A 21,364-nucleotide genomic window follows, 5' to 3' on the forward strand; every position below is an offset into this window, starting at 1 on the left:
CACAGATCGAATAACTATATATATAAAATTAAAATTAAGTTGTAACACACTAGGCGAAGAGGCTCATCTAAAGATATTCCCTTTAAATAAAAACCGGCTACAGGTGGTTCATAGATGAGTCTACTTCAGTAGCCAAATTAAATGGTAACACACTTGAGAGAAGAAAGCATTCTCATTTGTTTAATACTCGTATCAATTTTACTGCGGTTCTAACTCAGAAATTCAGCTTTACGGGTTGTACTGTATTTAACATAGCTCTATAACGTTATATCGATAATTACTGAACTCTAATTCAGCAGCTCATGTGTTATTCACGTTTGGCCCATATAGTGTTTTAAAGGAACATTGTGGTGCAAAATTAAATTTCTGTCCATCACAACCTCAACATTCAAGTCCAGATTTCAAATTCACAATTACTTTCCGACTAAAAAACTTTTCATATTTAAATGTATGTGATTTACATAATGAAAACCCCGTGTAGATAAATAGTATTTTAAAATCCATAATTGTAACAAAGGCCCTCGACGTGTAACCAAAATGTAAGGTAATGCAACACAAATGAGCAAGTTGTTCCTTTGAAAGTGCACTGCTTTATTGCATTTGTAGCCGCCCGTTGCTCTTGTGGTGGATTTTACAAACGTTTACATCTATTCATACCAAACACTCGTCTATACTCTCTACTTCTTTTATTTTCGTGTGCTTTCATTTAGTTTCAGATAATTAAAAGTAGTCTATCTTTTTAGAACCTCTAAAAAAACTGTTGGTGTTAGATAGGTTTATAGATATGTCTATGTAGTTTCTTTGGTGTATGTTTGGGCTATGGTTCAGAGATAGATATATTTGTATAATGTTGTTTTATGTACTTTATTATGGTGTACTTTATTTACTTTTTACGTATAAGTGCGATGAGTACAACGGACCACATAAAAGTAATTTTAATATAGATAATTAGATTTTGCAGTCGTGCTAACTTTAAGGAAATTATATTTTTCAGAATTGTCTGTGCCCAATAATTCTGAGCCATAAAAAGCAGGGTAGTCTCCCTAGAGAAGGGTAATACTTATTCCATAAATCTCATTTCTGAACTTGGCCTCTACCACAGGGAAATACTCTATATTCTATTTTCTCTCCAGTCTCCACGAACATTGTCTTTGTAAAAATCTTCTGGATAAATAACGTACTATTGTTTTATGGCTGGTAGGATTATTACTAAATGCTGTTATATTAGTTTCACAAGCCTTTTTAAAATTTAACCTTTTATCTTGATAGTAACATCGAAAATACGAATTTTGTTTAAATTTAAGCTAATATTTTTACATTGCAGCCAACGTCGCGTAATTAATACTGTTTAAACTACTGTGGTTGTATCTGTGATTTAAATCTTTATTACAGGTTCGTAATTGGAATTTTGTTTCAGGCAAACCCAACGGGCAAACCAACTGCTTAAATAACTTAGTTTGGTTTTGCAAAAATTGCAAGGCAAGGCTAATTTAACACATACACCATCTACTTAGTTTTAACTCATATTTCACACATTCTTGACTCATTACACTCCTAGCTGCTTCTATAAATGTCAACATTGAGATTTCTAAATAATTGATAAATAAAATTGAGAATGCTAAATTGATAAGTTAAATAACATTAGTAATGATTCGCTGATCTAACTAATATCTTAACGTCAGTTATAAAATTGCTAACTAATCTAATACAAAGAGAAAATCAGAAATATATTATCTACCCTGAAATAAAAGAAAGAACACGAGAAGAAGAAGAATGCAAGAGAGTTTACACCAGCGCTCAAACATTAATCACACATGAAACAAGCTCTAGATTTCGACCATAGGATAGTCTACTTGTAATAGTCAACGCGGACGATTTAACATAACAAGAGACAATTAAAGTCCCGATTTGTTGGACCAATCACAGACAGACGTGTGAAGCGTGAAGGTGAGTCAGCGTGTCTCGTGTATTGATCACTCTCACTTCTCAGGCCAACACTCAGCTGATGATACATGGGCTCTAGTCACACCACACACACAGGACACAGTGCTACCAACCATATACACACTTTACTTGTATATAAAATGGAACTCGCCAAGAACAAGGTGGCCGCGTGTGGATAGTTGCAAGAACTACTCCGCGATCACTTCACTTGGCTCTAATGCAGCAAAGTTGTCAAGTACGCTGGCTTGTTACTGGACTTGTTAGTGTGGCTGACGGAGTTTCATTAAAGGCTCTCCAGACGGCAATCACTCTAATCGCTGCCCCTACCCAACACCCAATACCCAACACTACCCTTCCCAACACCCAATACCCAACACTACCCTTACCCAACACCCAATACCCAACACTACCCTTCCCAGTACCATCCCTACCCAACATCACCCCTACCCTTGATGAATACTGACGAGGTATTGATGTTTGACAAAATACCCTTTTGATAAACGTAACTACAGAGTGTATCCTTTGACCATCAAAGTACCAAATAGTCAATGCTATATCGTACCACGTCTTTGTCTATCAAAAGTCAACTTACTTCTAACTCAACGGTTCAATTATTTTACTTTCAGTTTGATTATCATACACCTAATTACTAAAGTTCGGCCGCTTAGAAAACGTATTATCGTACGATATTATCTATCCAAATTGAGCTACTTGGTAGAACTCTCTGTGTCACAACCAGGTTTCAAACCGATGTATTTTTGTCTTTATGAGGTATAAAAGTGAGTGTTTCACTAGAGTATCACATAACAAGGCTTTGATCTGTCAGTTTAGTGGTGCTCATTTGTTCTCACGTGCGGTCCATGAATACATCTTTACATTAACATGTGGTAAACTAATTAATGTAGGGTACATATGATCAATGTACCTAATGTCCTAATTATCATATTGTGTCATCGCCACATTGACCGAAGTCAATGCCACCAGGTTTACTGGGTAGCTTTCATTTCGCATAGTTGCAAAGCTACGAAGTGTAAACTGAAGTTGTAACAGAGATGGTACAGTAGATGAGAGACGTTGCCGCGGGCTTGATGTGTAATCTGCACTCAACTCTGAGCTGCGCCGACCAACCACACAAACATTGCTACAATGCTACAAGCTACAATCATATTGCTATGTTGTTTCCGACCAGTTGCGATTCCAACATTCGAACTATGTTTTATCGAATAGCATTCGTGTAAAGCACACACGTCCGTGAACTATTCGAATACGCCTGCACGATAGTTTTAACTGGTTTCCATACGTTTCTACTGTCAAAATTCAAATACTGTCATCTCCTAATCGTCGATTTGTCTCTTTATTCCAAAACCACTAATAATTACTTCAAAGTTGTTTTAGTGTATGAACCCAAGTGTAAACACTAATGGCAAAATCAAAACCCTTTAGTTGATGTAGTCAGGTGGGGATGGGGTGGATCTCTGTACTCGCGCTACAGGAACAAATCCCATTCAATACTCCCGCTCAAAATAACTATTGTCACTTAATTGAAATTTATATCTCTGCACAGCATCACGTGATGGTTAAATACACTTTCACTTTAGGTCCTATTGTCTTTACCAATCGATATCTAGGCCTACATGTTTTACAACGTGGTGCCATCGAGTATTGAATTGTGAAACTTCATTTATACGTTATGTTAAGACTCACCATGGCCAAACGATCAATGACGTCATCACTTCGTTGGTTGTCGCTGTTGCATAATTCAGCTGACGGTTGTCCATTTCCGTCCTGTGTGTGTCTGTCCCAAACCGATGTGTCCTAACGTCGTCCTGACAGCCGCGACGTGACACATCTCCACCTGCCGTACTACCGTAGATACCAGCTGGAAGCTTTGAAACGTTTTGTAATAGTCAGAGCCGAATCATCCAACTTGGAAACCTTCAGCACAGACAGGTTAACTCTTGTATGGTTTAGTAACAGTTTTATTAGCTTCTCGATTTGCCCAACACAATTTCACAGACCGGATCGGTTTAGTTTAATCGGATCACGATCACGACCCATTCAAGTGTGATATTTTCTGCAGCGGTTTGATAGCGTTCATGCAACAATGGTCATGTCAGCGGTTTATCGGTTGCCGGATTCCCAATACTGTAGGATTGATCAGACTGTAGTGTTTGCTAGTGTATACAGCTCTTGGATCGCTATTAAATGCACCAATGGTCATGTCAGCTGATGTATCGGTTGCTGCTTGCTGGACTCCCAATACAGTAGGATTGATCAGATTGTAGTACTGTATTTGCCAGTTTCTGCAGCGGTTTAATCGCTATACAACAATGATCATGACAGCGGTTGTATCGGTTGCTGGATTCCCAACACAGTATGATTGATCAGAGTAATAATTTGTTCTGCAGAGGTTGGATCGCTATTTTAAACCTTTGCACGATCATGTCAGTGATTGTATCGGTTGCCGAGTTTCGCTCCAGAACTATCCCGCGACACTCCCTACTCCTGTGGGAGCCTGAGGTGTTTACGTCCTGGTCCAGATATAAATTGACTCCCCCTGACATAAACTTGTCATCGCTCCGAGCACATCAGGCGTGTGGAAGTAAATCCTAGACCGCAGGCTAAAATTGCATTCCGTGTTTATATTGGTTCTCCAGCTGGTGCTAGTCTGTTGATGATGAAGAAATGGAAATACCACAACGTTGGTAATATTTAAAAAAGTTAATACCGTGTAAAGCAAGTATAACAAATCATAACAGACGCATGTGCAAATTATTTCCGATTCACCCTGCTATCAGGGCTTGGTTTAAACTTTGGTTTGCAGAGGTTTGTCTGCTGACTGAAAGTATATCACTTGAATACCGTGAAAACGAATCTCAACATGATGCAGTGATGATCTGCTTACCAGAAGCTTAACGCTCAAACATAAAAAATCTGGGAATATAAGTTGAAAAATATTTTCATAATAAGTGACTTTGAGTTTTACACCTGTGTGTACAGTCGCCGATACTCTCCTAATCGATACAGTGCCTTGCAACACTTAATCCAACAATGCACCTAGAGATCGGTACACCCTGTATCAGACACGCACTGCCGCGCCCTCACAGGTGGAAGGGATTAGACACAATCACATTATGATTCATCTACAATCTCATCCCACCACTATTTGTACATCCTCATCCAACCCTTATAGAACTTAGCCTTTGTCATTTTTGTACACTTAGGTTAATATACCTACAATAGCCTATATTATAGAGAGAGAGAGAGAGAGAGAGAGAGAGAGAAATCTTTATTTTACAATCATCAAGATTGAAAATGGTGTCATTACACAAAATTAGAAAAGAGTATTATGATCTTGCTTTACACAGAGTCATTCTTCCAGTTCTTAAACTCCTCGATGTTATAGAATGGGCGTGACAGCAACCAAACAGACAGGATCTTCTTCAGCTTATCGGGATTAGTCCTCTTCACCTCATCCGGCAGGACATTAAAGAGCTTTGCTCCGGCGTAGGTAGGCTTCCGTTGAAATCTTGCCGTACGATGTGCTGGAAGGTTGAAGTTTGAGGCATTCCTAGTGCGGTGGGAGTGGACATCTCTGTTTCGTTGCGGATCTGCTGAGACAGCCAAACAGATCACCTCCAGTAAGTAAATATTTACCACAGTTAGGATCTTCAAGTCTTTAAAGGCCTCTCTGCAGCTGTCCCTCCAACCAAGACCAGCAATCATCCGAACCGCTTTCTTCTGGATGGTGAGCACACGCTTTAGATTGCTCTGCGAAGTGGCGCCCCAAAGAACAATCCCATAGCGCAGCCGGCTCTCAAACAAAGAGTTGTAGGTTGTCATGACAGCTTCCGGAGTACTTATATTTTTCACTCTTCGGAGAGCAAATAGAACACTACTAAGGCTGCTGCAGAGCCCATCCAGATGTCCCCACCAAGTCAGCGCGCTGTCGATCACCACCCCCAGATGTTTTGTGGCCTCAACCCGTTCAATATCGGGGAAATCAGACACCTCCTCCCTCAGCGTTCCAAAGTTGAGCTGCTTGGTCTTGGATTCGTTGAACACTAGGTCGTTCATATTGCAGAACTCAACAGCCATGTTTAGGGCAATGAACGATTCAACTTCAAGCTTTTCTTTATCCTTGTTTGATGTGATGAGCACCGTGTCGTCAGCGTACATTACCATGTTGCAGAAAGGACTTGTGTAAGCGGGAAAGTCGGCCGTGAATAGAACAAACAGCACAGGGCCTAAGACTGATCCCTGAGGGACACCTCTATTGACTGCAAGTTTGCTGGATCTCACAGCGGTGCATATATTGTTCTTGGTTTGCTTGATTTCCACAACTTGATCTCTACCATTTAGGTAACTTTGAAACCATGCAAGGGCTCTCTCCTCAAAACCAAGGGCAGTGAGCTTGGCCAGGATCAGACTGTGACTGAGGCAGTCAAAGGCCTTACTTAGATCGAGAAATATGCCCATGACGGTTTGGCCCTCCTCAAGCTTGTCTATCACATCCTCAACTAGAGAAACCAAGGCGGTAGATGTGGATCTATTGCTGATGAAGCCATGCTGTTTATCCAAGATGATGCCATTCCTCTCCAGGTGGTCAACTATTCTGGACAGAACCACTTTCTCCATCAACTTTGAGAAAGTTGAGACCAAGGAAATAGGCCTATAATTGCCCAGCTCGTATTTACTTCCCGACTTGTGAAGAGGGACCACTTTGGATGACTTCATTTTCTTGGGGACGTGGCCTTGGTTGAAACTAAGGTTGATAATATGGTTTAGAGGCTCTATAAGTTCCTCATGACATCGCTTCAACATCAACGAAGACACCTCATCCAGCCCGGAAGAAGTTTTGTTTTCCATGCTGTTGATTATCTTGACAAGTTCCTTCTTCGATGTAGGAGTGAACACTGATGTTGGATATTCAAACTGCCATTCATGGGATTGGATGTGATCCGTTTTCTCAGTCTGTATTTTCTTAAGAGTCTCTTCTGCAATAGACGTGAAAAAGGCGTTGAACTCATTAGAGACATCAACAGGATCATCAATGACTGTTTCGCCTATGTTCAGATGTGCTGTGTTTGAAGGTTCTCTCTTTGGTTGCCTTTCACTGTTAATAATTTTCCAGACCGCTTTACTTTTGTTGTTGGACTCTGAGATGTAGGTTGCATTGGCTGCCTTTCTTAATGATCTCAGTTTTAAGTCATAGGACCTTTTTAACTCATTAGCTATTTCCCTGTCTTCATTTCTCCCACTCAAGATGTAAATGTTGTGCGCTTCGAGGTACTGTGTCTTCAGTAAGCCAGCCTCCTCATCAAAAACATGTTTAACAGTACTGCGAGGTTTCGCTCGGGATCTCCTAACAGGGCAAGCTGAGTTTAAAGCGAGCGTCACAGTCGTGATGAAATTGTCGTAAGCTTCTTCGACGTTGCCACATTGTAGCACTTCATTCCAATCTTGTTCAGCAAGAAGAATCTTCAGATGTTGTAAAGTGTCATTGTTGATGTGTCTTAGGGTTGCCGTCATAGGCACACTTTCTCTGATTTCAGGCAATAGGTTGAACAGTTGTCCTGTGTGGTCCGAAATTCCAGTTTGAGCCACCTGAAAATCCACTTCACCCAAGCGCTGGGAGGAGATGCAGAACATATCGATGGAAGACGATGTGTCCTTGGTGATCCTGGTAGGAGGAAGTTCCAATCTCTGAATGTCATAGGTCGCTAGAAGTTCATTGAGAAGCGTCCTCTCATTGGATGGTTGAAGATGGTCAACATTGAAATCCCCGATGATAACGGTAGTGTTGTTGGCTGAAGTCCACTCGTCTAGCACGTTCGAGAGTGTCTGCAGAGCAAGAGAGAAAGATTCCTTATCATTCTTGGGAGGGCGGTAAACACCCAGAAACATTCAAGCGTGACTTCTTGCTTATAACAAACGAAATGGCTGTTACCTCACAAATCAAAGGGGTGCTGAAGTGCTCAAGGTTTAATGAGATTATATCATTGTTTATGCTATCATGTTTGTATATGGCCACACCTCCCTTCATCACATAGTTGTATATAGTTGATTCCGGTTTAATTTATGGCACTGAAGTTATACTGGCCGTGCATTAATTGCGCCCAAGAGTTCCTAGTTGCGCCAAGCCTAAGCCAGGTGGTGAGATCCCGGCAGAAGGAATGTCTTTGTTTATATAATGTTTATAATATCCTAACCTCTAACCTAACTTAACCTAATCCAACCTTACCTAACTTAAACCAACCTACTCAATTATACAGTCAAAGAGGGCCGCCACTTGCTTTAAGGAACGTATTGGGTGGCGGTGGCTCCCTGGAGTAGTTGGTGCAATTCAGGAATACCCGACTACCGGACTTAGGTCAGTTAATGCAATTAATGCCCACCCGTTATACTATCTCTAGCACATTCGTAGCAACATTGTTCTTCAGTGTAGGATTATTAACTGCTTAATTGCTGCGTCCGCTCCAGTTTTGTTCTTGAATAATCACAATACAATTAGAGTTAGGCGAGCTCCAAACTACTGGAATGAAGCCAGAAATAGAGAATAATGGCTGGGATTAGAGTGTGAATTTAATCCCTCATAGAACAACGGGAGTGTATCGCCTGCCAAAACTACTCGTATCACTATAGTTCTATAATAAAGGAAAGGTATGATGTACCCTAAGAACGGACAATTAAAAAAAAAAGATTCTGGTACATGTACAATACGTAGATTAACTTACGATTTTTTTATGTCAAATTATTCAAAGATAAATGCAGGATTGCTGGTATGTTATCGTTATTGAAACAAATAGTATATAGATTCCGTTTCTTTTACAGGGTTGTAATTTTTTAAAGAGACTCTCGAAAGTGGTTTAACGTGTTCATATTGAAATTTACCTAATAATAAAGCAATATTGGTTGTATTTATAACATATTGGCTTAGTTATTTCAAAATAAATTATATTTCATTAATATAAGCAGGAGCTAGTTGCACGAATATTGGAAAATAAATTTCTGTTCTAATCTTCTCGGTTATTTGTTTCTTGATAACTCACAGCACAACCTGTACAATTAATCACAAACTTGCGGGACTTAGACTGATGTGGTGATCACACATTTTGTTTGGACTTCACTAATTATAAATGGCTGATTAATTTAATTTTGTATAAACATCTTGGTCTTTTAATTAGAGCAATATTATGATCTCCTAGTGGCAACCTAATGTGTCGAGTGCTGTTTAAAATATCTTTTAGTACACTGGTAATAAGCCAAGAACATTTAAACCAAACCATTACGACCTTTTCAATTATTCGAAATCCAACACTAAGTAGGGGATTTTCCGAGGGACCATTTAACTGCAGTAAAGTGTACCTATTATCGTAGTCTTCATGTCCCTCGCAATACTCTCTCCCCCCCCTCTCACTGTACCACGTCTCGTTATATAGCGTTAGGTTTTCTGGCAAATTAGGCTCAGGACCACTGTATTTGATGTTTTTAGAGCCCCAGAGGCCATAACATCGTCCATTTAATCGTCAAAAATTTCATTGTTAATCCACTTGATGAGTTTTTATAGTTACGGTTTTAACCAAAATATTTAGGTTACAATCAAATTGATTTAACAATTAAACTCTTTATAAAATGACACTGTCAAGTACACTCATTGATAAAATCACTTTCTGTTGAAAGATGACTAAATGTTACTGCTCGTTACTGTAGTGCCAAAGTAAGAATGCACTTAGTGATGTGTTTGTACCCTTGTAAGTGCCGCCTCAGCAGCGGCTCCAGTCTCCAGTTCGCTAAGTGGCGAGTAATTGTGCCAGGACAATGTATGTAGCACCTGACTATCACAGTGGCAGTGTGGCACGCGTGCTGCGTGCTGCGTGTGTGTGTGTGCGTGGGTGTGTCACCAGCAGTAGCGCTATTGATCCGCATAGTACCCCAGACTCCCGCCCCTAGCGCTGTAATCGCCACCCTTCTCTCCAACATGGCGCCCCCCTGCACGACCACGTTGTTTACACTGTGTTGTTATTGTTTATTATATCGAATATAAAAACTTAAATATATTTGAAGTATAATTTTTATTTTAAAGTACTGTTTGAAATTTGTTGGTGGGAAATACGCTTTTATCTTTTATATTTAGCCCCGTACTACCTCACTTTTCGTACAAAACCCGTTTCGTGCCCAACCACTTTGTCTTTATTAACTGGTTTATACTCAGCAGTTTACACTCATTACTTTATCAGCTGAAACCTTTCAAGAGAGAAAGCTGGGAGCTGTAGAGCGTATCAGTGGTACAATACAGTTTGGTACGAGGAAGTGAAGAATAGATTTACATGTCTCGTGACCGGACAGTCGTGTGTAGTCTCCTAATATGTGACACCATTGTATTGTGCTGACGTTGATGAACTGGTTATCCGCATGTAATAAAAATGTGACGGGAGTTAATCAAACATTCGCTAATTGTGCGTTTACTAAAACCTCCCAGTAAAATAAGTAATGTTACACCAATAGGCACCAAACAAAGCCAAAAAGACTTGGTGTATTTGGTACTACAAAATGTAATGATGGGCGCTATGAAACTTGTACATCATCATAACAGTTTTCTAAAATATTGGTTTTAGATCTTCATGACGTTCCAATCACGAAGATCTAAAACCAATATTTTAGAAACCGTTTATGATTTGATTTGCAAACCACTATATCAAAGAGCCTTGTAATGTGCAAGACTTTATTCCAATTGTTAAGTCGTGCACACTGTGATACGATTACACACGATGACACGATTTCGCCACGTATCTGTTTCTCTCAAATTTGTTATGCTGTATATCCTACGCCCTCCAACATTCCTAGTAGAAGAAGTTCGTGGTAAACGAAATCGTGGACCAACCACACGGTCTTCTGAGCAAAGATATTTTTAAGAAGTTGCGAAACCGGAATAATCGGATACTTCCGCGCCCGGCAGTGCGGCTGTCGGCCTGTTTACCACCTGCCACGTGTGTGTGTGTGTGTGTGTGTGTGCACGTGCCTGGTGGCTGCAGCATAGCACCTGCCGGGTAAACTACCACCAGCGATAACTAGCACCTGGTAGACAACACAAGGATGTAAAGGGCCTATGCAAAAATACTATAATGTAGCCAAGCCATTATTATGAACAGATTGATACACGCCGGTTTCACTTATATAACAATCGATTCTTGTTAGATATACTGTACCCAGTGTTGTTGTTGTGTTGTGTTACACGGTTTTAAAATCATGAATACCTACTAAAGATTGCAAGATGTATATCACGCACAAGGTACAACAGGAGACGCCTTCAATAAAACTTCCGCAACTCACATGCTGTAGTGTGCGGCGGTGGTTGCATACCGTAGCGCCTTCACATGCAACAGCAATGCTTAGCTTTGGAAAACTTACATTCGTCCGTTGTTTTAAGTGGTCAAATAGACGAATGTAAGTAAATACAAGCCAGAAGGAATGGGATAAAATACTAACTGATAATATTAATTTTAGAAAACACAGCACTGCAGGAAAAACCAAACTAAAATATTTTATTAATAAAAAATCATTTTATTTTTAGAATTAAACTATTTAACCCTGAAATCAAACTATGAGATCTGGACTGATTCAAAGTCCAAAGTTTTACTGTTTTATTTTTTTACGAAGTGATTGATTTTGACAGTAAGTTTTGTACAATGTCAATTAATTGGAGGATTCAAATGTACATTTTATATGATTTTATCTACGTTGAACATTTAAATTAGAAAATATTTTCTCTGTTCTATTGCTCAATTGTATGTTCTTTTTATTTTGGCTTTAAATGTAAGTGATCCTGACCATACAATACACTGCTGGTGAAAAACTTCTATATCTCGTTTAGTGATCGTGTTGTGATCGTTTTATATCACACTTGATCACTAAACGAGATATAAAAGTTTTTCAACAGCACACCCTCAAATTAAAAACAATTGACGAAAAATTAAAGTGACAAGGTTAAAATTATCATTTTCTTCTTCAGGTCAATTATTGCTTTCACGAAGCAAATACTCGATACAACTATATATTTTTCATGAAGGTGATTTGAGTTAATACACTAAATACTAAAATTTTACACAGGATATTTTGGTATTTTTATTACTAAATTATTGGAATATTGTTAGTAATATCTCCTTGCAAAGTTTGTGGGATTTAACTACAGCCTTATATTAAACCAATAGATGTATTAGTACCAACGATTGAGAAAGTGTTGAGGAGACATTAGAGTTTATTCTTGGCACAGTGTTGGAATGCAATAACCTCCCCCCAGCAAGGGAAGGAGGGGGGAGGGGCAGTTCTTGATGGGACAATGGCACCATTTGCAAACTTAACTGGAGCTTCCTTCACTGACCACTTCCTCATTACTACTAGCCTGCCTGCTTCATTACACTGTATGTGTACAGTACTGCAGTACAGTACTCATCCCTAGCTTAGTTGCTATTGGGTTTTCTAATTTTAAACCCCCAAAACACAAAATTTTCCCAATTTCTCTCTAGACCTTTTAAAAGAGCTTTAAAAACAAATAATTTAGTATATCAAAGTGTTTTTGTACAATTATTAGTAACGGAGAAAATAAAACTTTTTTGTTTATTCCTATGTTATTCTTATGGAGAGTATTGTAAAATGTTGTAGTTTGCTTGTTTATGGATATATTTTGATCAAACTTGGCAAATTTATTTATTTTATATTAAATTATGAATGTTTTATATCGATTCTATTGTGGGAAATTAACACAGTGTCAAGCAAATAAACTTCTGCTACCTTCATATTTTAGAAACAATCACAAAACAAAGGTTTTCATAAAAGGTTTCTTAACATAACTTATTAAGGTGTTCAGTTAAATCATTGAGTAAACACCTCTGAATGTGTATAGTCAATGGTTATGTTGTTGCAAGAAGGTGTACAATTTCCATTGTTTAGAGGGCCACTGCAAAAATACACTGTACGTTGAAAGGGCAAATTAAATAAGAAAATACATTATACATTATACATTATACATTTTTTTTTCTGGGTCACCAGTTGAATAGTCCTAATAATGTATAGCTTATATGGGCAAAAAGCTTTTTGAAAAATTTTATTACGATAATTCGTCGAGAGAATTTCAGCTTATTAACAACTAAAAATATGTTTTAAATCATTTAATCTCAAACCGATTATGGAAAAATGAACACTTTCTGCTCAGACGAAATACAATACATGTTTGTTTGAAAGAAAAAATGTAATGGGCACCTTTGTTCAGGGCCGGCTAGAGGGTGGGGAAGGGGGGGGGCAGAGTCCCGGGGCCCTGGGTTCTGAAGGGGGCCCGGCCCGGTCAAATGTAAAATCTCTTCTGTACATGAATCCAGGGCCGGGGATAGTAGCTAGTACTAGCTACTATCCCCGGCCCTGCATGAATCTGCTATAGTAAAGAAATTTAGCATGGTTTTCACTTCGTTCACTAAGTTCACTTAGTAGTTTTTTACTGGAATAAAGCTGCAACTGTGAGCACAAGAATTAATCAAACTATCATGCATTTTATTGTTAAATGTGTAACAAAACGGCAAGGAGGCGGCTGGACTCTTAACCAGGAAAATAGGGGGCCCGGGATCGCTCAGCCCAGGGGCCCCTTACGGCTCTCGCTGGCACTGCCTTTATTTCCATGTAATATTTATATCATGTACAAATTTGTTGAATGGCATGTCTGTTCCAGGAACATGTGTTTCAATACCATGGCCAGAAGATGGGCTGCCTGGAGCCGCACGTGTTTGCCTTAGCGGAGTCTGCGTACAAGTCACTGCAGACCAGCGAGACCAACCAATCCTGCGTGATCTCGGGAGAGAGCGGGGCTGGCAAGACGGAGACCACCAAGTTTATCCTCCAGTACCTCTGCTCCGTCACCAGCAATGTCAGCACTTGGGTAGAACAGCAGATACTGGAGGCCAACACCATCCTCGAGGCTTTTGGTAGGTTTACCGTGCACCTCATATTCTATTAGTTAGTAAAGTGCATTGAATATAGATGGAACTAGACATTCTACTCCCATGTTATAATTGCAGCCAGTTTTAGAATGAAATTTGACATAGTTAAATAGAGTCACTGACAAAGTGTGCTGTGTCATTTGTCAACTTTTCAACTAATTAAAAAAATATAGGATTTGCAGCATCAGTACCGGTATGTTACTGTTACATCCAATGTCCTACTCAACCAAAAACTAACAAAGAAAACGTAATTTTGACAGGCAGCAGTGCACTTGGTACAAACATGGAAACATATTGTAAATATGGTACAAATATAAGAAAATAACAATGCAAAAAAAACATCTTAGCCATCCCACACTCAACCTTTATTCCTGTAAGTGTTGAAGGAAGATTTAAGATTATTTCACATTATACTCTTTTTTTTCTGCAGGAAATGCCAAAACTGTGCGCAATGACAACTCAAGCCGGTTTGGCAAGTTTATGCAAGTTTGTTTCGACAGTCGCTGGATGATCAAGGGCTGCATCATTCAGGACTACTTGCTTGAACAATCTCGCATCACTTTCCAAAGTCCTGGTGAAAGAAATTACCATGTTTTTTACCAGCTGGTTGAAGGATCAAAGGTAAAAATGTCTTAAAATCCATATTTACTCAAGTTATACTGTATATTATGATTTTAGAGTGACAATATTATATTAAAACCACATGCAAAAATTATAGAGCATAAATGATTGTGACATTGATTGGCTAGGCTACTTTGTTACTTACTACTTGTAACTTGTACCATAGACTAAGCAACACGAGTATGTTTTATCTATGCTTGTACTTACAATAAACAGTAGTAAAAACCATGTCTGAAATGCAGTTTATAAGAAGAGTTTAAATTTTGGGGATGGTTGTATTGTCATTAAATAATATGCTTTGATCCTATTAAAACCCTGCTATTGATATGTCTTCTGTCGTCTCTCGAATTAAGTGTTGAATTGAGAACACAGAATAGATAAGTGAGCTGCAATAAGGCAGCTAAGGAGATAAATTCATCAAATCAAGAAATTGTTTCTTGTTTCGAAATCAATCTGATGTAAAGTATGTTGTTTCAGGGGAACAAAGAATTAGCAAATCAGTTTAAGCTTAAGCCGCCGGAGTTTTACAACTACCTGAATCAGTCAGGCTGTATTCGCATTGAAGGGGTGAGCGACATGAGGAAGTTTGATGCACTCAGACTTGCCTTCAATGTGTTGAGGATACCCTTGAACATGTGCGACGGCATCTTCAGCGTCCTGTCTGCGATCCTCTGGCTCGGCAACACCATGTTTGAGGCAATGTACCTTTTATAAACTATTTAGCAGAAGAGAGAAACCAATGTGATTTTCAACTGGAGATAGTTGAAACTCCTTTTGGTGATATCGCTTGCCAAAAATACGACTTCTTGAAAGATTTACAATTTTGAAAAAATGCTGAAACATTTTGTTAAATAATTAAATATTATGTAAAAAGGAGTTTAGAATGGTTATTTTGAGTTTATAAACAAGCAAGAGACGTAGATTTTACAGACAAGAGGCTATAATTAATTGTCATGGTTAAACTGTTCCACTTAAAATCTTTGGGGGGATTTGATGAGTTGGTGCTGTTGACAGAATCATTTAATTTTAATAATAACATTATTTATTGTTTGTTAAGAACTGTAAATTCTGTTAACCTTAGGTTAGGATGAATTTTATATTATTCTGCCTAATTAGAGGTCTTATTTGGTTAGACCACAACATTGTAATGTATTTTTATAGATTTGTGAAATACAAAAATATAATTCGTAAATCATTAGATCAGGTGACATTCTACTATAAGCTGATGCTTTGTACATTGTTATCAGCCGCACCTACCTTTCCACCAACAACAAAAGATCCTTTCATTTATCCTCTGTCTTTGTGTCAATGAATTCTTTATTGATGTCAGTTTCTGTAACTTTTACATCTTTTTTGTGATAAAACACAATGCATTTAAATTTTTAACAAGTTGCCTACGTATTTGTAGCAAGTTTCAACCTAACAAGCTCTCTAATGAATCCAAACTAATCTCAATGATGTGGCTCCAAGTCCACAACTTGAAAGAAACAAAACAGATAAGACTAATAAATTTACCGTAGAAAATTAAATAGGTGTTTGATGTCATAGAACAAAATGTTTAATGACTCTTCAGATGTGATCATGATTCATAATCATTGAGGCACACAATAAACTTGCCTTATAAATAAACTAAACTACAACAAAATTAAACGACTTACAAATCCTACGTCGGACACAATACTGGATACTTGGACTCGAATGGAATCAGTCGACCTGAAATTATGATCAGGTAATATTCAGGGGTGCCCACAAGGGGGGGCTGTGACGCAGACTGCGTCATTGAAATTCTTGGGGGGGGTTTCAAAATTTCAAATGGGGGGGGGGTGGCTAAAGTTAATTGCAACAGAGTTCAACGTGACGACAGTCAAAAATATATTACGAAGTCACCAGATAGAAACTCGATTAATTATAATGACAATAGATATATTATTGAATTAAATTAGTTAAAATAGGATTTTAGGATAGTTTAGGATTCGTGTAGGAAGTTATTATTCAACATTAGCAAGACGTGAGATCTAGAGGGAGGGCACGGAATGTGGCTCAACTGCTGTGATAGATAAAGATAACGCGTGGTACAGACACGTCCAGCTACACCGCGACTCAGCACAGAACGCTTTGTTGACATAAAACTCGTTATGATACAAACAAGTAGCATAGGCTACAATACTTTACACTATTGCTTAGATACTCGATTACCTGAGTTAATAGGGGGGGGGGGGTAATGAAAAATACGGTTAATCGAATATAGCATAAAAACAGATGGCAAACCCATTAAAACGCAGTAAACAGCCATTAACGTCACGATTTGCATTTTTATCAACGAAATTCAATATTTCACAATCATTATTATTGTGCAATAATATGACATTTCAAATAATTTATCTTAATTCAGTTGTACAAACGGCAACGTTTAAAATTATAGCTAACTCAAACTCAACTAAAATAACTAGCCAAACACTGCATTGCTATAAATAACGTAAATATTAAACCTTAGAAAGTGGTATAAGCTATAAGCTACTGCTCATGATAGACAGATAGGCTACTCGTAGGTGCTGTATCACAACATAGGAATTGATTGTAAGTCATAAAAAAGTGTAAAATTATATTTAGAGATAATAAAAACACTCTTAAAAAAGAATGTAACGAGAACAATCTTGCTATTCTTTTTCTTTGTTCTTCTGTCCTTTATTAGGTTTCTCTTCAATTCATACACTTAATTCAACAAGTCGCCATATTTAGGCCTACTCATTGCCCAATCACAGCCTTAATAAAGTTACCATGGTTACTAATCACTCAATCACAGTGTTTATCGTCATCATTCCCCAGCTGTTGGATCTGAAATCTGTTGCAGCATATAGCGCACAGCAGACAGAAGTGTAAACGGAGCAGATGATAGTTGGCGCAAGCGTTGAAGTTGAAGTCATTTTTCCATTTCATTTTCATCAAAGGAGCTGTGATGTTTCCAAAACGATTATGTGGGAGGGATAGGGGATTCGTTATATCAAGATAAAGACGCTGACAAATCGTTAAGTGGAGGTTACGAACGCTATGTAGATATTCTGGCAATAAAAAAATTCCTTAAATTGAGGTGACTTATAAAACTCTAATTTTATATATATATAAACTAAAGATAAGTTTTCCAGTCCTGTACAACACTGATTCACGGTCTTTTCCCGGTAATCAAAATTCAAGTACAACTAGATACACGCAGAATCTCCGGTTCCCGATCTGGATGATGGCTAGTTATTTAATTTAATTTACAGTTACATATTAGTACCCGTGATAAATCAAACCCTATGTAAGCCATCGGTTATTAATCTCTCTTGGTTTTGGATTTGCTTACAAACGTGATCGGAAATGGTTAGAGCCTACACAGTATTAGTAAACAACATTTATGTAAACATGTCAGTGACAGCTAGAAAAAGGAATCTTTATCAAAACAGCTGTTCATCTATACTTATAAAAGGCAAAGCCCTCACTGACACACTCACTCACTCACTCACTCATCACTAATTCTCCCATTTCCCATTTACCTAGGAGGCTGAAATTCGGTACACCGATTCTTTGGGCATTAAATAGGAAAACTAAGTAGTTTTTATTCTGATCGGGCTTTCGGGTTCCGCCCCAGTGGCTCTGGAGTTTCCCATGTTAACCTTATGATTTTTCATATTTAAAAGGAATTAATTAATCTTATCAGCTGTTTCAATTAAACCAGTTGGTTCTGTTCTATGATGTTCACTAGCATTTAAGTTACAAGGATTACCAACAGGGTGCAGCACTATTGTTTTTTTTTATGACAACAGCTAATTTGCAACTAATAGGTGAGTGAGCGTAGCGAACGAACTTCAAGCTGGAGGCGAGTTAGCGTAGCGAACGAGCTAACCTGAAGGCAAGTGAGCGCAGCGAACGAGCTCCAACCTAAAGGTGAGTGAGCGTAGCGAACAAACTTCAACCTGGAGGTGAGTTAGCGTAGCAAACGAGCTAACCTGAAGGCAAGTGAGCGCAGCGAACGAGCTCGAACCTAAAGGTGAGTGAGCGTAGCGAACGAACTTCAACCAGGACGTGATTGAGCCATGCGAATACTCAAACGGGGCAAAGCCCGCGGGTACAGCTAGTAATTTCATATATGACGTGTTCTCTTAACAGATTATTAGTATTTAATAAATTACTAATAGTAAACATGGAGAAAAAAACTTGAAAAAATCACACAAAATATGGTTTTTGATCGTCTGTTAGTTTTATTTCCAAAATAGTGAGGCCATATTTTAATGACTAAGGACACCCTCGCCAATCCTGTGAATACAATTAAACCATTAGAATCATAATCGGTACATTCGTTTCCTTTCACCCCCTTTAGAGTAAACTGCGTAAAATGCCTTCTGAGCCGTGACACACGGACATAAATTAAGATAAGAAATGTTTCTACTTCTTTAATGTATAAAGCTTAAAAATAACCCAAAATATGTATAATTCTGAGCAACGTACAGACAAAACTATAACTTTATTCATATAGATTAACTGGGTTTGAATTTTCAATATCTAAAAAATTTATAAAACTTCTTTAGTTTTACAAATAATGCTGGGCGGGGGAATAATGTTTCTCATTTATGGTGGGGGGGGGGGGTGCGTCATGAGTCTAGGGGGGGATGGGCACCCCTGTAATATTTATCTACATGTTATTTCTTTCTATTTAAACATTCACAAGGTACAATACATTCTCAATATGTTAGACCAATTAATCAAGCTTAATTCGTGTAACAATTGTTGAGGTAATTATTATATTGCTGGGATTTGTGAACATGCATATAACATTTTTTATGGTACTTATTTAATCTCTATTTTACAGGACATTGATGGTGAAAAATGTAAACTAACGGAGAGTGACAATGAAGTGTTAAATATAGTTTCATCATTACTTGGACTGCAAGTTGAAGATGTGATTCAGGTCGCTCTTTTGAGGCAAATAAACGTCCGAGGAAATATCACAGAAATCCCATTAAAATTGCAGGAGGTATGTATGAATTCAACATTTTTACAATCTTTAACATATGCTTCGTTTACAGTTGAAAAAATCCAAGGCACAAATAAGGGGAGGGGGACTCTGCAGATGCTTCTAGGATCCCTTATCCTAGAGAAAAATGTCCTATAATTTGGAACAAAAAAATTCAAATGGTTTATGGTTGTATAACATTATATGTTTAGGGAGGTAATAAAACGTGGAGAAAAGGTAATTTTGTACTCCCGAGCCTCTCAATGTTTATTATGATGCACTGGTCTTACCTCAGATATTTGTTAGTATTTAATTAGTGATACAACATTTTGCAACAATCGCTTTACTGATCTAAGTAATATTAATTGACCATAGTATACTGTATTTGTATCTCTACGTTACTGTAAAATACTGTGATAAAAATATAGATATATTTACTAATTTATAATTCAGCTTAAATTACAATCATATCACTATTATGTCTGAGGATCTTATATTCAATTCAATTAATTTATTTACCTTATAAACCGGTTTACTATATGATAACTTGTATAACGACTATTTATGGAAATGTTATCTATCTCATCCCAGTTTTATTTCCCAAAATGTTATATTCAATAAAGTTCGAGGCAACAATATGAAAATTTTAATTGACCATTAACAAGATAGTTTTTAGTTCATTTTATATGTTTGCAGGCCAGAGAGAACAGGCATGCGATGGCCAAGGCGTTGTACTCTCGGACGTTTGCTTGGCTCGTCAACCACATCAACACCTGCACCAACCCCGGACAAGACTCATCCAGGTTCCTCGGCGTCCTTGACATCTTCGGATTTGAAAACTTTGCAGTCAACTCGTTTGAACAGCTTTGTATAAACTACACCAATGAAAAACTACACAAGTTCTTCAACCATTACGTTTTTGCACTGGAACAAGAAATTGTAAGTATTGTTTCTGAATTCTTAAATATGTGATGCATAAATATTTTTATAAAAGGGTAGCTGAGTGATTGATTAAAAATAGCCTAGCAATTAAAAGTTTGCCAGATTTATTCTGAGAAATGTCAGTAGCTTTTTGATGGTTTGGAACTGGACCCAGGTGTCCCGATCATAGGGCTTTAAATAAATGATCCTGGCTAATGAAACAGCTAATCTGGTTAGTTACAAAGCTTCTCAGATCATCTCATTTCATTATACATACATCCTTCTAACCTTCTCTCATATTTGGGTTAAAATATGCACCTAGATAGTGTCCCCATCAACTGATAATAATAATAATAAATGTTATCGATTATGATAAAATGTAAAAAATTAAACCGTTAAAAATAATTAAAATTGTATAAACTAAAAGAAACTTCATTGTTGTGAGTAGACTAACAAACAATAACAAGAAATCATTGTTGCAAAACATTTATTTACTGTCAAGATCTTTCAATTTCAATACCATACACTGTAACTACTTGTATCTTAATTACAATGTTGTCTCTCATTTTTTTATTATGAGACAGGTTTAGTTAATGTTTTGATTTTCTAGTATCGCCAAGAGGAAATACAGTTCTCCCACATCCAGTTTACAGACAACAGTTCCTGTTTAGAGTTGATAGAAAAGCCGCCTCGCTGCATTTTGAAACTGCTGACCGAACAGTGCCACATGCCCAAGGTAACAATTCTTTGTTCTTGTTCCTATTTTGTTCTTTAGCAGTTTTATGCAAATTACTTTCAGTATTCCATCTGTAAAGGAGCATTATAACTTTACAAAAGCTAGGCTTATGTGTAATCTATATTTTTAAATACTTACTTATAAATTTACATTGGTAAAATGGGA

At 37.7% G+C, this 21,364-nt stretch overlaps 1 protein-coding gene across 1 annotated transcript in view; it reads left to right on the forward strand.

The window, feature by feature from the left end:
* LOC128986737 (myosin-I heavy chain) overlaps positions 1-21,364 on the forward strand; it is a 99,549-nt gene that overhangs the window by 33,243 nt on the left and 44,942 nt on the right. The window contains exons 4-9 of the mRNA XM_054407246.1: positions 13,664-13,916; positions 14,362-14,552; positions 15,030-15,248; positions 19,399-19,563; positions 20,239-20,481; positions 21,074-21,199. Of these exons, the coding sequence (XP_054263221.1) occupies positions 13,664-13,916; positions 14,362-14,552; positions 15,030-15,248; positions 19,399-19,563; positions 20,239-20,481; positions 21,074-21,199 (1,197 nt within the window). The remainder of the gene's footprint in view (positions 1-13,663; positions 13,917-14,361; positions 14,553-15,029; positions 15,249-19,398; positions 19,564-20,238; positions 20,482-21,073; positions 21,200-21,364) is intronic.

Source organism: Macrosteles quadrilineatus, unplaced genomic scaffold (assembly GCF_028750875.1).
Source record: "Macrosteles quadrilineatus isolate MER2022 unplaced genomic scaffold, UCM_ALF_1.0 Scaffold_1__1_contigs__length_201487025, whole genome shotgun sequence".
Lineage (NCBI taxonomy): Eukaryota > Metazoa > Arthropoda > Insecta > Hemiptera > Cicadellidae > Macrosteles > Macrosteles quadrilineatus.